The sequence below is a fragment of the Lampetra fluviatilis genome, chromosome 7 (genome assembly GCF_964198595.1).
Source record: "Lampetra fluviatilis chromosome 7, kcLamFluv1.1, whole genome shotgun sequence".
Taxonomy (NCBI): domain Eukaryota; kingdom Metazoa; phylum Chordata; class Hyperoartia; order Petromyzontiformes; family Petromyzontidae; genus Lampetra; species Lampetra fluviatilis.
This window is the reverse complement of record NC_136281.1, coordinates 14,081,693-14,098,636: the sequence shown is the minus strand read 5'-3', so window position 1 is coordinate 14,098,636 and position 16,944 is coordinate 14,081,693. Positions and strand designations below refer to the sequence as shown.

Here is a 16,944-nt window from a genome sequence, read left to right as displayed (position 1 = left end):
CCCACGCAACATGACCGCCCGAATGATCGCCTCGCACAAACCGGTGACGTCCTCAAACGCGACTCTAATCTCTTGTTAAGGGGCGTTTCTATTGGCCGGTTACCAATAAAGATCTACAATCGGTGGTGGTTGGAGGGGGGGGTTGGTGGGAGGGGGGGGTTGGTGGGAGGGGGGGGTTGGTGGGAGGGGGGGGGTTGGTGGGAGGGGGGGGGTTGGTGGGAGGGGGGGGGTTGGTGGGAGGGGGGGGGGTTGGTGGGAGGGGGGGGGTTGGTGGGAGGGGGTGGTGGGAGGGGTTGGTGGGAGGGTTGGGGGGGTTGGGGGGTTGGTAGGAGGGGGCGGTACCAATAAAGTTATACAGGAGGCGAGCCAATGGGGTGAGAGGTTGTTGGCGGAAGGCGGTAGGCGAAGTTGTCGACATGCAAACATAAACCCCGCGCCACCCTGCTGCTACGCTCCTGCTTGGGATTGTACCTCACCTATTGTATTCTTTATTATTATTATTGTTGTTGTCATTCGCGACGACAACCTCTGCTCTATTCAACGTTTGTTCTTTGAGCGTGAGTATTGTGTCCTCGTCCTGCCGTGTCGAGGCGCGTGTTTGTGTGTGAATGTGTGAATGGTGGCGGGCGGGCGGGCGTCTAAACGCAATGAATGCTGCGTTAGGCCTCGGGCAACATGTTAACGTTTAGAATTGTCTTTGCAACTTTGCGCTTACTTGCGGTAAACATGATTGTACCCGCGCAGATGCAGTGATTCATTTGTGTAGCCCCTTTATCAATCCGCTGCTGGATGAAGGCCTCCGCACGCCGTCCGTAGATGTGGACACTTAGAAGTGCAGTACAACATTTACGTTTGGTGCACCGCCCTCTGCTGGCCACTGTATAACAGCCTATAGCACCCGTTCCACGTGGTAAGTACTGTACAGGCCAGAACCTGATTAGCTTGCGAATCCTGGGTGATTTGTCATAGGACCAGAAGCTGTTTCCACCTTTGTCTAAATGCTGTACTCGAATGCAACATACATTATGCGTTATTTGTACATTACTATTTGAATTACATTCAAATGGATGGACTTACACCAGCGATCATATCAATTTATTGCATTATTAATGGTTTTGCTGTGATGAAAATGACATGCATTTGGGCACTTAAGCAGAGTGCGAAGTAATTTGACGAAACATTTTCACGTATTTGTATGAATGTTATAAACAAACTAGCATCGAGGGGGAGACCCTCATTCCAATAGAGGTGTAAGCAATTGCAGGGCCGTACCTTTACCTTGCCTTTATATTATGAAACATAGTCGTATATTGCCAATATTTTTAAACATGGACACTAATTTACACCGAACATTGATTCAAAATCGGACGTGTTTTTTCTGTCTTGTCAACAGGAAGCAAGTACAACCCCACCAACAATCCCGTGAAAACTGCCTTCAAAGCCCTGCGAAGGATGCAGCCTCAGTCGGAGCACATGAATACGGTGGAGCTCCGCTACGTGGACTACCCGACGGCACTGTTGCTGCGGATGAACGAGCTGCGGATCGCCGGTCACTTCTGCGACGTGACGGTGGAGGTGGACGGTGTCCACTACCGGGCACACCGCTCCGTGCTGGCCGGTGCCAGCAGGCTCTTCGAAAACCTCTTCACGCAGCACCAGAGCCAGCCCATGAAGCTCTACCGCCTGGACTTCCTAACGGCGCGAGCCTTCGGGCTTGTGCTCGAGTTCCTATACACCGCCTCGCTCAAGGTTGGTTGTTCGGTTCAGTTTCGTGAGGATCCGTGACGGGGTTGTTTCTTTTTTGTGTGTGTTAAACTACCGTATATGTAGTCCACTCTTCTTCTTGGTTATTTCGGTAAAGTCACGTAGAAGGGAAGTAATAAAATAATAAAAATAAAACATAATAAAACAATTCTCACGACGTTTCGGCCACAACGCAAGCAGCCGTCCTCAGGTGAAAACCAGGTCAAGAAGATGAATCCCTGCAGTCACGAAAGCTTTAAATCGAAATATAGTCCACTCTTAACTATTGAATGTTGGTGTGAATGGCGTGCAATTTCTGCTCCTCAATATTATCATGTCGGCCAATCAGTGAAATCGTTCAATTTTCTGACATGCATAAAGAGTCAATGCTATTTTTTAGTTTTCGTCATTGCACTCGAGTTTCTAATGTTACTAAATTACTTTATCCTGCGTCATCACTCAAACTAGTTAATTTCATCTTGCCATAGTTGTGACACTTTAGCATTTGGTGCGTAGTCACCATCATCATGCTTAGCGATTTTCGCCCACTCGTGGCCATCGTTCAAATTTACAGTAAAACCTTGGATTGCGTGCATAATTCGTTCTGGAAACGTGTTTGTAATCCCAAGCACTCGTATATCAGTTGTGATCACGTGACGCTCGGCAGACAAAGCGTACACGTACTACTCGTATTGCAAGACCTCGCTCGTTTATCAAATTAATATTATTTTAAAAAATTGCTCGTCTTGCAAAACACTCGCAGACCAAGTTACTCGCAATCCAAGGTTTTACTGTAACTGCTTTAATTGACTAGACTAAGAGAATGACTAATTATTAATGTAAGAAATCAACACGCTAAGAGTTGACTAAAATTCCACAGGTTATCGTCGACTCGCATATAACTGACTAAAACAAACAATGCTGACTAAATGAACGCTGCTCAAGGTGGATGTGGGCGACCTGGAGGTGCTGCGATCGGCCGCGCAGATCCTCCAGCTGGGACCGCTCGAGCAGGTGTGCGGGCTGGTGCTGCAGCAGGGTGTGGTTACTGCCGTGACGAGCTCCTCCGCCGCCGTGTCTGCCATGTCGGGGCTCACCGTGAGTCAGGTGGTGGAGGGAGACGAGCTCATGTCGCAGCAGATCGACGGCGAGGGCCAGGACATCGGCGATGGAGGGTTCTGCGAGCCGTACACGGTTGAGACGACCGCTGGCTTTGATGTGCAGGTGTCGACGCAGGACGCGGTGAACCAGTCGCTCTCGGACATCGAAAAACACCTCGTGTCCATTGCCGAGGGCCGGGACATAACACTGGAAGTCCCTCAGGAGCAGTCAGATGAGAATGTCTGCAAGGTTTTTAGCGACGCTTCTGAGCAGCAGCAGCAACAGGAGCAGCAAGAAATTATGGACATGCTGGGTCAGCAGAGCAAGGAGCTGCAGCTTGAGACTGAAATGGCCCAGCCTAGTGGAGAAGTGGTGGTGCTTCCTGTGAATGATTTTGATGAGATTTCGCAGGCCACTGCTGAAGTGGCTGCCAATGGGCAAACCCAGGAAGTGATGAGCACTGATTGTCAGTTGGTCACCCATTCAATGCAAGTGGAGACCCCCAGCACGTCCCAGCCACCACCCATGTCACGGTGCTTCGTGTGTGGCCTCAATGTGTCCAACTCCACAGACCTCGGAGCACACTTGTAAGTTAGCTTCATGCATATACTTTTACTACATTACGTTGCATAAAGTCATGCATGAAAGACCAATATAAAATGTAATTTGAATTATTTTGGTTCCTTGCAGATGGAAGGAACACTTGCTGTTCAATGAAGGCGAATGTAAAATTTGTGGAAAGGTTGTTAATTCAAAAATTGCAGCACAGAAGCATCTTCTCTACCATGCAGGTACAGTTTTAAGTAATGTGGATAAACAGCAATGTTTGTGATAATAATAGGAGTATATATTATACTAACTTCGTTTCTTCTAGGTGCAGTTTAAGACTTTTTAAATCCTTTATATTAAGTTCACTTGCTTGCTTTCTTGCTTGCTTGCTTGCGCGCTTACGACCGTGCACATCTTTCGGTCGTTTTTTAACCCACTTCCCGTGATCCAATCGAGCTGACATTTTGCACACAGACTCGATGTGCGTGACAATTTATTTTCGTGAAAAAAATATTTGCAAAATTTTACACTTTTTAGTAAAAAATAAATTATATTTAATTACCAATTGCTTAATGGTGGCAGGCAATCATCTGACCCATAGGTGGCAGCCATCTCAAGCAAGAGGACGAGAGGACTCTAGCCGCCACGCATATAAAGGATTTATAGTGGTAATGAAAACGTTGACAAGTTTCACTGTCGTGTGACCCTGAAGGAGAGCGGAAGCTGGAGTGTGCCACGTGTGGGGAGGGCTTTGCCTTCAAGCAGGACCTGTTGCTGCATAAACGCAAAGTGCACGGACGTGGGAAGTCCTACATGTGTGACGAGTGCGGCCGGGTCTTTCGTTGTAACGGGAACTTCATCCGCCATCTCCGTGTTGTACACAAAGGTAAGACCAATGCCACTTGCAGCACTTAGAGCTAGAGACTAAATGTTACAAAGTTACTGTGAAGAGTCAGGTTTGTTTGGGCTGTATGGTTTGAAAGCACAAGGTAAAAAAAGCAAGTTTTGTTTATTTTTGGCTGATTCAATATTGCATTAATGACACATGGGAATTTATATTTGAATGTTAATCGGTGAATGACACATTTTTAAGATTGTTCAATGAGAGTAATTTGAAATCATGTGCATCGCTAGAGCACACAATTATGTAATTAATATATATATGGAAAAGAGGTTGCAGTCATGTCACACATTTGTGTTTTAATTAACCAAGTTTCCAATTTGTGTGAAACAATCTGAGACATAGAGCTGCATTTTCTACAAGATAAAATACATCATTTTTTTTCTTTAAGCGTTGTCTTTCATTAATCTCCAAAGTGCTTGTGATGTGGCCGATTGTCGCTGGCAGGTCAAAGGCCACATGTATGTGAGTACTGTGGCCAGTGCTTTGCGGACGTGGGCAACCTGACACGACACCTGCGCCGCCACCTTGGTGTGGCCACCTTTCAGTGCAGCAAGTGCGAGGAGAAATGTGAAACCTTGACTCAACTCAAACTGCACCTTCGGACTCACATAGGTGCGTCCCAGATATACTGCGCAAATTAAGATAACTCAATGTTCATAGCTGTTAAATGTGATTTCAACTTTGCAATGAGATGCGACTAATAACTTTTTTGTTTAATCATTCATTTCATTGTCCTGTAAAAATTAGAATTACACTGATTTATGTGTGTATGTAAATTAATGACATTTACTTCATCTGCTACAGGTGTGAAACCTTTCGAATGCAAGATTTGCCAAAAGCGTTGCCGCAGCTTTTCCTCCATACGTGCACACATCGCAAAACACAATGGGTGCCAGGCCTTCAAGTGCACTCTCTGCGAGTTTGTTACACCGGCCCGTCGCAAGATGGAGCAGCACATGAAAAGCCACAAGCCAGACGATGTCCCGGCCGACTGGGCAGTGGAGCAGACCACGATGTTTATTAATCACGAACCACCCAAGCCCCAGGAAGGTGGTGCAACATAGTTGTGCCATCAACATTTCAGAATATGGCAGCTGAAATTCTTGTCTGCAGCATCACAGATATGCTATTTTTTCATGTTTATGTTAATCTTGCATTACTTTTTCCTTGCTATAATTAATAAATTGAGAGCAGACGATGCTAATGAGGATTGTCGTAATTATGAATATTTGGCTAATTCGGTGTGACTCATGGGTTCATGGGTTAAATTTATTTTGATTGGGGAAAAATGTTAAATACAAACAGTATATAAAAGACTACTCTGTTCAAGTACATTTGTAATCAAGCAAGGTTTGATCTGAATTGTGTATAATTTTCCTAAAGTACCAGAGATCTGAATGATGTATACAGTTTCAATATGCCATTATATATATATATTTTCACTGAGTTTATTTTTTTGGGTTTAATAAAAAGTGGTTATTTTTGTTTGAATTGGTATTATACAAGTGATTTAAAACATAAAATGATAAGTCACTTAAACTTGTAACTAGAGTGTTTTGTCAAAATTGAAGATGATACTTTAAAAATGTGCACGTTACTATGACCATTTAATAGTGAACTGTCAAACGTTATCCTTTGTTTAGAGTGCTTAATAGTTGTAATGGTAGTGACATCCACAAAAGGTGCTCTTACATATTAAGCAATAACTTAACATTTCACAATATGCATTAGAGATGCTATTAGCATAATTTTTCGTTTCTTAAATAACTACATTACATAATGCAACTCATGAAATTACATTAATCATTACTAATTATTTTTGTCAAAACATTTTCTGAAATGCAATTTTTTCGTGACCAATACAGAACTTATGATAAATTACCTTGCAATATTCAACGCCACTTGAACGTTTTTAAAATACGCATCATGTTAACAGAACACTGGAATATGAACATCTATAAATGTTAATGGGGTATATATTATAGACGTATCTAAATTGGGACGAGAGAGACGTGGAATATTGTAATATATGTACAGGTACATAGAACTTCTTTCGCACCTTACGCAACCAACCGTGCTAATCGGAGGTTCTGTGGAAAGACGACAAACTCAACGCACACAAAAGGCAGTTCTGGAGGTGGTAGTCGGTGGTGTTTGGTTTTTGTTGACGTGGTGTGTAATGTTTTGAAAGAGATGGGTGGGGGCACCCCTTTCCCCGTCACTGCTCAGCCAATGGTGGCTGGGTTTGCATTCTGGGCCAGCCTCGTTCCAATGTTTGTTGTCAGATTCGGAGGCTAAAAAACCTCCAGACAGATGGAGAAACGTGAATTGGAGCTATATTTACACGCACAGCCGTCCATGAGAGATGAATCGTCCACCTTAATTTAGGCGCACGCGCGATTCCCAACTTATATCGATCTTTCCCAATGTACCATTCATCCACACTATCCATTGATGCCATTCTGCATGAGACAATCTTGTTTCTCGATTTAAGCAAGAGCCTGGCTGAGAATCACAACACATCCGTTTCACGCATACATATTTTTAGAGCGCAAGTCCACTTGTCAAGCACGTATATCTCCAATTTTTGTTTTGTTTTTACAGTTTTACCCAAAATAACATGTCGAGATGAAACCTCTGCTTTGGCAAGAGAGCTGCAGCACATTGCCCTCCCCGGGACTCAGCTCCTCCCAAACGCGAATCCGCACTCCCCTCGCCATTTAGAGACCTCCTCCAGCCACCCCCAGAGTGGCCGCTTCTTTGTTTTCGTCTCTTTACCAGCAGCAAGCAAGCAACCTAAAGCCATAAAACCCAGAAAAGAAACACAACAACAACAAAAAAACACGTGCAATTTGTTTGATTTCTCTCCACGACTCGACCCGAACCACTCGAAATTCAATTCCCATTTAATTTCGGGGCATCGGTCCCTTGTTTAGACTTTTTTTTTATGCCCCCTCCACCCAACGCCGCCTCTTAAATATCGCCTGCTTCTCGCCGTTTTGTCTCTCTTGCGTGTGTCGTGTCTTCGTGTCGCCTCTCCCCCTCCTCTTCTCCTCTTCTCTCCTTCTCGTACTCACCTCGAGAGCCGACGCCAATGGGCGATAGGATGTCGAGTCGGGACCTGGAGCGGGAGGCAAGCCACGCCGGCAGCTGGTACTCGGCCTCCGGTGAGTTAAGTCGGACAACCTCCACCTCTTCTACACAAACAAACCTACACCTCGCCGAGATTCTCATCTTGTAGCGAGAAATCGCCTGCTGGTTTGGAGACGGTGAGGTCTGGGCTGACAGCGGCGGGTAGCAAACGTCGAGGTTTTCGTAGAAACGCCGGGCGGGTGTCACCGCTCTCGCCTGCTCGCTCAACCGTTTTGCCTGCGGGGACCGCGGCTGAAAGCCTGCGGCCTTGTGCCGGCCACGTACCTCCCCGGCAATTTACATTCGGCACGAAATCCCGACGAGCTATTTCACAATCGCCGCTTTGAGAAGGAATAAATTATTTTATCACTTGGGGTATTGCTCAGAATGGGGGTTATAACGTGCCTTCTGATCCAATGGTTTGAATTCTATATTCTAATCGTGGGGATTAGTCTGTCTATTAGACGGTGTTTTAAGCAGGATTCACTCAATACAGAGCCTGGTTTTGTTGTTGACGTTAAAAATAAAAGTGCGTTATGTGGAGGCCCATGTGTTATTACTCGGGGCAGTATTTGTTACCATTGGCAAATTGTGCAACACTTTAATTAAGGGAACGTAGCAAAGTTAAGATGATAATTAAAGGTTGATTGGTCACATTAGAGAGGCCGCAACATGGAACGCTTTCGAGAGGGTTTGTTGGTGATGCGGAGTGATTAAATCGGCGCTAGAGGCATTGCAGGATCGTGAGGTTTGGCGACAGCTTAGGTGGAGGGTGGGGGGCGTCCTCCAGCAGTGGAGTGATCATGGTTGACGATGATGGTGATGAGACATTTGGGACTCATCAGGCACTAACAACAACAAATGAGTGGCAGTGAAGGCCGAGGTGGTTGGGGGGGGGTTACTTCTGTTGGCTAAATCTGACGCGAACAGCCAAAGTGTGGCTGATCGAACTTAAAGCGTGGTCAAATGGAAATAGATTGGGTAAGTTGACCGCTCTGCGAAAACAAAACAAAGCGCCGCTCGAATTTCCCTCCCCATTGTTAATCATCCGCCGCACGGAGTTGCTGTGTGTGTGTGAGAACACCCGATCGGGATTGCGTTTGCTGGCGTCATCGCAGTATTGCTGAATGCCCGTGCGCCATCTTACGTCGGTGTGCCCCATCTAGCACCCCCCCCCCCTTAGTAAGATGGCCGGCCCTGGTAAACCGCGTCACGTGTAGCTTCGAACCAACTCCCTGAGTAAGATGGCCGGCCCTGGTAAACCGCGTCTCGTATAGCATCGAACCAACTCCCTTAGTAAGATGGCCGGCCCTGGTGAACCGCGTCTCGTGTAGCCTCGAACTACCCTGATAAATGTATATTTAATTTTTCTACCTACGTGATTTTACCGAAAGAACCAAAGAGTATGGATTCCTGCAGTCACGAAAGCTTCAAATCGAGATTCACCCTGAGTAAGATGGCCGGCCCTGGTAAATCGCGTCTGCTGTGGTGGGCGCCTTCCGATTGGCTTGCAACACCGCGCGATAACGCTTCCTGATTGGACGACTATATGGAGAGGAAAAAAAGTAGTTCCAAAACAAGACGCGATGAGAAAGTGAGTCCCGTAAGAGGCTTCGTCGTTCGTAGGAGCGTATAAATAAAACGCCGCGACGAGAGAGACGGGCGTATTGTGTGCGCAGTATTCTGTAAAAAGTTTATGAATGGAATCAATCGGTTTGGCGGGGGTGAAAACGGGATTTTGTAAGCGGGCGGTGAAAAGGTCGCGCACTGCTTTGCCGCAACGAGCCTCAGAGACAGCGCTGGGTCAATGGGCGAGCTGCTCGTGACCAACGTCATCGGTCTGACCACGCCCCCTCTCAACCTCTCCACCCCCTTGAACCCCCCCCACCCCCCTCAACTTCCCCACCCCCCTCAACCTCCCCAACCCCTTCAACCTCCCCACCCACCTTAACCCCCCCACCCCCCTCAACCCCCCCACCCCCCTCAACCCCCCCACCCCCCTCAACCCCCCCACACCCCTCAACCCCCCCACCCCCCTCAACCCCCCACCCCCCTCAACCCCCCCACCCCCCTCAACCTCCCCACCCCCTTCAATCTCCCCACCCCCCTCAACCCCCCCACCCCCCTCAACCTCCCCACCCCCCTCAACCTCCCCACCCCCTTCAATCTCCCCACCCCCCTCAACCCCCCTCAACCTCCCCACCCCCTTCAATCTCCCCACCCCCCTCAACCCCCCCACCCCCCTCAACCTCCCCACCCCCCTCAACCCCCCCACCCCCTCAACCTCCCCACCCCCCTCAACCTCCCCACCCCCTTCAATCTCCCCACCCCCCTCAACCCCCCACCCCCCTCAGTCTCCCCACCCCCTTCAATCTCCCCACCCCCCTCAACCCCCCCACCCCCAAGTTCAATGAAGCCCTTCGTGGCCACTGGCTCGCAATGCACTGCGAGATGACAATAGGGCAATTTAGCCCGGCTTGAGGCATTACAGTTAGACATGCGTGATCCAGGCATGACACGTGATAATTAGCCAGGAATGAGACTTGATAATTAGCCAGGCATGATAATTAGCCAGGCATGTGGCTTGAAACGTGTGCAGCCAGACACCTGGCTTTCTATTAAGAAATTGATATGCGTTGACACTTAGGCAGACATCCAGATAGACAGTTGTTCCATTGGGTGGCCTATTATGAAGGAATGTGTGTGTGGGAAGCTATGGCATGCTGCATGAGTCAAGCTACGGTTCCTGAATGTGGTGTTTCACATGTTATCAACATTCATCATACACAGCAAAAATATATTTTTTTAATGTGACTTTTCATATTCTTGTTGGTATCGAAGACAACCCATTGGTTGCAAATCTACTTACAGAAACATGTTTTTATATATTTGAACAATACATTTGAGCTTAGATGAGTAAATAATATTCCATTCCCAATTAAACATTTTTTGTCTTATACCATAATTGTAGCACAAAGAATAGTGTTTTTTTTTATTGCTAATGCTTTTCTATAAATAATAGGCAGTGTATCACCTTTGGAGCTTATTTAATCCGCCATGTTTTAATACCTGATGTCGTACATTTGTACACATCTTTAAATAAATTTCGATTTAAAGCTTTCGTGACTGCAGGGATTCATCTTTATTATGCTTTATTTTTATTATTTTATTATTTCCCTTCTACGTGACTTTACCGAAAGAACCAAGAAGATCTTTAAATAACTTTAAATGCCCCGTCATCTACTGAATGTTGCACATGGCAATAACGTTTACTTGGGAAATTCAGATACTGAGTGTAAGGTACAGTGCAGAGCATGAAGTGTTCCGCTGAACCTTTGTTTTCATCGGGGATGTACGTTTCTTAACATTTTATTACGGGGCCATGACGGTTGACTTTTCCTTGTGGGCATTGGCGGTGTGGCTGGTAGTAAATGCACGTGCGTTTGGCTTCTCTAAACCCCTTTTGCAGGCTCACAGCTGTCAAGCCAGCTGGAGGGATGGCTCGCCCAGGCACAGGCCACCCGCCGGCCTGCAAGAGCCATCATTGCACCGTGAGTACCGGCCGAGAGCTGCAGTCACCGTCGCGGTGGTTGAAGTCTAATGACCCCATCTGGCTTGAGCACAAGGCTTGATTGGTAGGTTAGCTAATGATATTGATGATGGTGTACCCTTACACAGCCACCCTTGATCAATCATGGCTCGATAAACAACAACAACAACAACAAAAACAACAAAAACACGAGTTTATGAAAAACATTGTAGCTGTTGTGAGTTGTTGTGAGAGATGTTTGCTTTGATATTGCAGGCACGCCGGCTACTCGTATTGCGGATCGTGTGCGGCTCACGCCTATAAACAGGTGGACCCTGCTCAGACGTGAGTAACCACACGAGACGCAGACAAATTGAAGGCGGCTTAATAGTTGAGTCGTGTACAGTCCTCTCGCCTCCTGTGTGAGCGGCGCGTGCCATTATTCTGTTTACAGGAAACGAGTGTTCATTCTGGGACCATCCCACCATGTACACCTGTCGGGATGTGCACTCTCCTCTGTCTCCATCTACAAAACGCCCATCTACAACCTCCGCATTGACCAGAAGAGTAAGTTCCATAACGCTCGCAGGCATGTGCTCACGATAACGCAGGGGGTAGTGGTGTAGTTGTTAGTGCTCTGTGCTATGAATACAGCACCCTGAGTTTTATTCCAAGATGAACAGCGAAAACATCAGTGGCGATTATCTGAACCCGTCCTGGGCCTCTCCTAGGTCGACTGAGTCTCGAATGAGTACCTAGTGCGGTGTGTAAACATTACCACTCGGGGGAAAAAGGCGGTCAGGCGTGGTGCTGGCCACCCACCATGTGTACTATTCCGACCTTAAGAGGTGCTCGCTAACAGCACTTTCCCCAACAGGCTATTAAAGGCTATACGGGGGAGTCTTATGTGTGTGAATATATGAACTGACCTGTCTCTTGCTTCCAAATTCATTTACTTACAGTTTACTCGGAGCTGTCCCAGACAGGCATGTTTGAGAAGATGAGCGTGGAGGTGGATGAGGATGAACACAGCATTGAAATGCAGCTGCCTTACATTGCCAAGGTCATGGAGAGGTCAGAGATTAGGCTGTCGGTGTCAATAACAGTACTGTGTATAGAATATAGGCATGGCAGTGATTTATTCCCCCCCGCCCCCCGCCTCAATAGATGAAATGAATTGTCACAATTTAGTATCCTGATTGGGTTATGATTTTTACTGTAATTTCTGCTTCCCATTGTCCTGTCACATTTGTACAATTGTATGCACTCCGTTCGCCTAAATGTATCTTTGGCATATTATTTACATATAGTTTATATAAATTATAACTTTTCAATTTGTACATGCATACTTATGGGCACAGTGCCTTATGTGAATTGTGATATGGTCAAATGCAATTAGGAAATGTTTGTGGAAAGTGAAATAACTAGAACCATGCTGTTTTTTCATGAGCATAATAACAGCAGAACTTGTTTAGTTATGGTCAGTCTAAAGTTCAAAACGAATGAAAAATCTTTGATGCCCTTTTGCCCCCCCCCCCCCAGCCGACGAGATGATTTCACCATTGTGCCAGTCTTGGTGGGTTCTCTGAACGAGTCTCGCGAGTGTGAGTACGGGAGACTTTTCAGCAAGTACCTCGATGACCCAAACAACCTGTTTGTCTTCTCCTCCGACTTCTGTCACTGGGGTAAGGTTTTGCAACCATCATTTTCCACCAGTAACAATGAGAATTGCCGCGATGCAATTTGTTCACGACGCGACATAACGTTTCACACTTTTTAATAATGTTTTGTGTGTTGACATACTTATTTCGATGATTTTAAAAGTAATTCAACTGCAGCTCACCAGACATACGTTTGCCTTAATATTTTTTAATCATAACTTTACAATCTCTCATGCCTATAATGCACATGCTGTCAAAAAACAATGACGTCATACTACTCTGGCAACATTTAAAAGCACTGATATAACAGAGGCCTTTCTAATGGCACGGGAAAGTAACAGTCATTGTTCCAGTAACTGGTCATTAATTTGGAACTAGCCAGGGAGGAAAGATGACATCATAGTAACATGAAAATATATCCTTTGTCTGTTTGCAGGCCAGCGGTTTCGTTACACTTACTACGACGAGTCTCAAGGAGAGATCCACAAATCGATCGAGTACATTGACAAGATGGTAACCTTATCCGCATGCAGCATGCTCACTTGTGCATTGTGTGCTTAAGATGGTGTACATTACGTTTTCCAATGCAGTTTCCTGTTTCACATGAAGCTAACAGCAGGTGTGAAGGTCATCATACAAACTAGTGATTTTTGAGGATCACATTGTTTTGGAGTCTGTTCTGATGATTTTTTTTCTTCTATTAATCATTGGATTTGTTATCAAATTCTTTGGGTCTTTGGGTAAAGTCACGTAGATAGAACAATAAAATAATAAAAATTAAAATAAAGTTAAATAAATAAATATCACGACGTTTCGATCGCAACACAAGCAATCATCATTAGGTGAAATAAGAGGGGGGAAAAGCTGCTGAGGCAGGCTGTTTTAAAGGTTTTCCTGTTATCTTTTGTCTTTTTTTTCTCATCTGTCTCTTCCTGTGTATTTTTTGCCCTGATGGGTTTATTGTATTTCCTGTGTTATTGTTTGAGATGCTGTGATACTTAAGCAAGTAATGTTTTCCTTACAATTACGTATTTTAAGAAGAAATCCAAATATATTAGAAATTAAATAAATCACTCATCTGGTGGTATATTTATGTTAAATTATACAAATAACACAACGATAAAATGTGTAACTATTTGTTCGGAGTTTATTGCATCATTCACTGTCAAGCAAGTATGGGTACAATTTCTATCTCACAAGTATCCGTTTAAGTTGAACATTGCACACATTTGTTAATGTGCTGGCACATGGTCCAGTGTATATGGCTTGAATACAGCACTCTGGAGGCAAGGATGGTTGGATCAATACAGATTCATGTCTCTTGCTGGCCTGCCAGCTGATATCAGTAGAGGAAATTATTTCTGGAATCCTTGCAGAGCTTCAAGGGTTATTCGCTCATGTGCGTGGTGGGTTGCCTCCAATTACTCCCGTTTCCTCCCACGTTCAAAACATATTTTAGCGAAATTGACCAAATATCCCAATGCAGGACCCTCCTGAATATAGTTGGCTTTAATTGATAAATATAGAAATTATAGATCTCCATTCTGTTTTCGGTATTGTGTCGCGTGTTGTTTGGCATGATGACCGATGTTTCGCTGGAATTTATTTCCTGAAAAAGAATCTCCTAGCAGCACGGTGGAGTGAAACGTACAACTTGAAAATACATCGAATAGCTTTTGAGCACGACTGAGCACCTACACAATAGGGCATCATTATTATTGTTAATGTGCACCTCACCGTGTGCCATCTCTTTGCAGGGTATGGACATTATTGAGCAGCTTGACCCCGCAGCTTTCAGCAGTTACCTGAAGAAGTACCGAAACACGATATGTGGACGACATCCCATCGGGGTCATGCTGAACGTGAGAGCCATCCCATTAACACACTCTGATCTCTTGTCCGATGTACAATCAAGCTGTGCTTGTGCCAGCATCAGGAGGCAACAGGTTGTTTGTCACTGTAGTCGCCTCGCTGTGCCACTTGTCACGCAACAAACGAGTCGAGATACATGTAGGTGACACCATGTGCTTGCAATGTACTGACTGACATCGTATGCAATCGCTGCGTTTTTAGCCTGACCCCTGGTTCTGCTGGCACTGAGGGCAGATTCAGATGTCTCGTGATGCTAGCATGTCCTGTTTGGTTCTGGTATGGCACGGCAAATAGCCAGTATAAAACCACCCTTACTGGGAGGGCTCTGCATTGGCCCTGCATTGGCTCAGATGTGACAGTGGAAGAAGGGGATAAGATGCTCTGGCGTTTGTCATAACCCTGTTGGAGTCCATCATTATTAACTTGCCAATGTCATTCCCTGTTGACGGCAGGCGGTTGCGGAGCTCCGGAACAAAGGCGCGAGTTTGTCCTTCAATTTCCTGAACTACGCACAGTCGAGCCACTGCCGCAAGTTCCAGGACAGCTCCGTGAGCTATGCAGCCGGCGCGCTGCAGGCATCGTGAAGGCGCTCGTACGTGACCCGGGCCACCGCGCAGTGGCATCGCGGGCCGAGGCCCCTCGCTTACCTTTTCTCCATCCGGCTCGGCTTAATGGCGGTGCTGCTCTGACCTGTCCGACCATCGACCGAATACGTTGCACTTGGCTTTTTCTCGCGTGTGCGTGCGCGTGCGTGCGTGCGCGTGCGTGCGTGTATCAGTCGGAGATTGGCGTGGGTCTTGAAAGGTTTGCAGTGCCCAGACTCGTGGCCGCAGTATTGAAGAAGGCTGTACGCCGCTACTGATTGCAATCCAAAGGCAGACTATAGACTGGTTGCTGTGATGTGTTGTTGCCTCGATGTTCTCTCTGCTTTTGTGAGGTTTATTTTTTCCTTTTAATTGCTTTGGTGTGTGGATATTTTTAATGTCTGAACTATTTACTCAAGCTTAAATAATGCCATGCTCTTGCAGAAGGGAAATGAAATCTTTTATGGTGTACAAAGCTTGTTATTTCTCTACAATTTCACCTGCTCCTAACTGCTAACCAAATATATTCAGACAGCAGTTTACATTGTGGCTTTGTATCGTAGATATAAACATGTTAACAAGTGTTTGGGTAATTTTATGATACAGAAGTATTAAGCCGTGGTGGTGTTGTAAAATTGTTGCTTGTAAGGCTTTATGCACAAAGAGATTGGGAAAATAAAATGTGATGGGAATGCATCGATTGCAAACTGTCTCTATGTTACAAATTTCACTTTAAAAGTAACTTTCCTGCACTGGCAAAACTTAACAGACGATGCACATTTACATTGCAGGTTAACAGCTGGATTTGAGAAGCATGCAAGATGCATTTTTGTCACATGATTGAAGTTTGTGCCCTGTACAATCCCCTTGCAGATGCTGCTGTGTAAATTCTAGGAACTGGATGAAATGTGGTTTTCAGCAGTGCGGTACTGGTGTTGTAAAATGTTGGCACATTTGTACTTAAGTTGTGGCGTGACGGTCGTGACCCCTCACCAATAAAGTGTAATGGTGCGAAAAGGTCTGTCCGTGGGTTGACGGCATATGTGGGAACGTGGGTGATATAAACGTTATCGTTGCTCGCTGTGTTCGCGGATGCGTGCATTGCCCATCTCGCACACCCCCTGTGTTCCTTCACAGGTTTGGACAGACTGCCTGGATTCGTATCCATTGCACAATCTCAAGAGTAGGATGAGAGAAGGTTTTTTTTAATCCAAGTTTATGTTCACTTTCTTTTGTGCGTTCAGGACTTCCCTGCGAGAGACTGAGTGACTTGTGTTCTCTGGGAGTCTTTGGATAATCTGTGCAGGTCATACTGCTCAGTGGAGTCCATTTTCATCCGTGAGACTTCGTCTCATTTTATAGAACAATGCTGCATGCAGCACGTGTACTGAAGTCGACTTTTGTCCGATCTGCCATCCGCTCTTTAACATCAATTGAAGGTTTCGTCAAAAATTATTTGTGTGTGTGTGTAAGGACTGTTTACTGTTAGTGTAAGAACTGCTTACTGTTACAAAAAAAACCCCAGACAAAGCAAAAACAAGCCGTTATAATTTTCACAACTCAATTATTTAGACTTTTAAATTGCTTGTGTTTTCATGCTTATTTTGTTACACGTTTGTACCTTTATGGAGCGCGCTTTCCATGTATACTCGCCGCTTACAAAGTGACTCGTTGCAGACCATTATCGGAAAAACAGCCCCTTTTCCCCCCACCCACTTCAATGGCCTCTGCTGTTCATGGCTCTGAAATGCCTATGGTCTTGTAGTTGTAGTGGTGAAGGAGTGTCTCTACTCCTGTAGAAGTAACGAATTAGATAGGCGTTACGCTTCAAGTTGCACTGATATGCCTTGCAATAAAGTGCTCTTTGTT

General features: G+C 45.6%; 2 protein-coding genes across 2 annotated transcripts; both read left to right on the top strand.

Annotated features, from left to right (window-relative positions):
* Nucleotides 1–416: 416 nt before the first annotated feature.
* Nucleotides 417–5,788, top strand: LOC144933304 (GDNF-inducible zinc finger protein 1-like). Its single transcript, XM_078857990.1, has 7 exons — nucleotides 417–557; nucleotides 1,394–1,749; nucleotides 2,689–3,431; nucleotides 3,535–3,635; nucleotides 4,106–4,279; nucleotides 4,742–4,909; nucleotides 5,102–5,788. Exons 2-7 carry the CDS (start codon nucleotides 1,453–1,455, stop codon nucleotides 5,359–5,361), a joined length of 1,743 nt encoding a protein of 580 aa, XP_078714116.1. The 5' UTR covers nucleotides 417–557; nucleotides 1,394–1,452; the 3' UTR covers nucleotides 5,362–5,788.
* A 1,224-nt stretch (nucleotides 5,789–7,012) lies between these two features.
* MEMO1 (mediator of cell motility 1) lies at nucleotides 7,013–16,944 on the top strand. Its single transcript, XM_078858606.1, has 9 exons — nucleotides 7,013–7,464; nucleotides 10,899–10,980; nucleotides 11,235–11,303; nucleotides 11,413–11,525; nucleotides 11,921–12,032; nucleotides 12,501–12,643; nucleotides 13,056–13,132; nucleotides 14,377–14,481; nucleotides 14,944–16,944. Exons 1-9 carry the CDS (start codon nucleotides 7,392–7,394, stop codon nucleotides 15,073–15,075), a joined length of 906 nt encoding a protein of 301 aa, XP_078714732.1. The 5' UTR covers nucleotides 7,013–7,391; the 3' UTR covers nucleotides 15,076–16,944.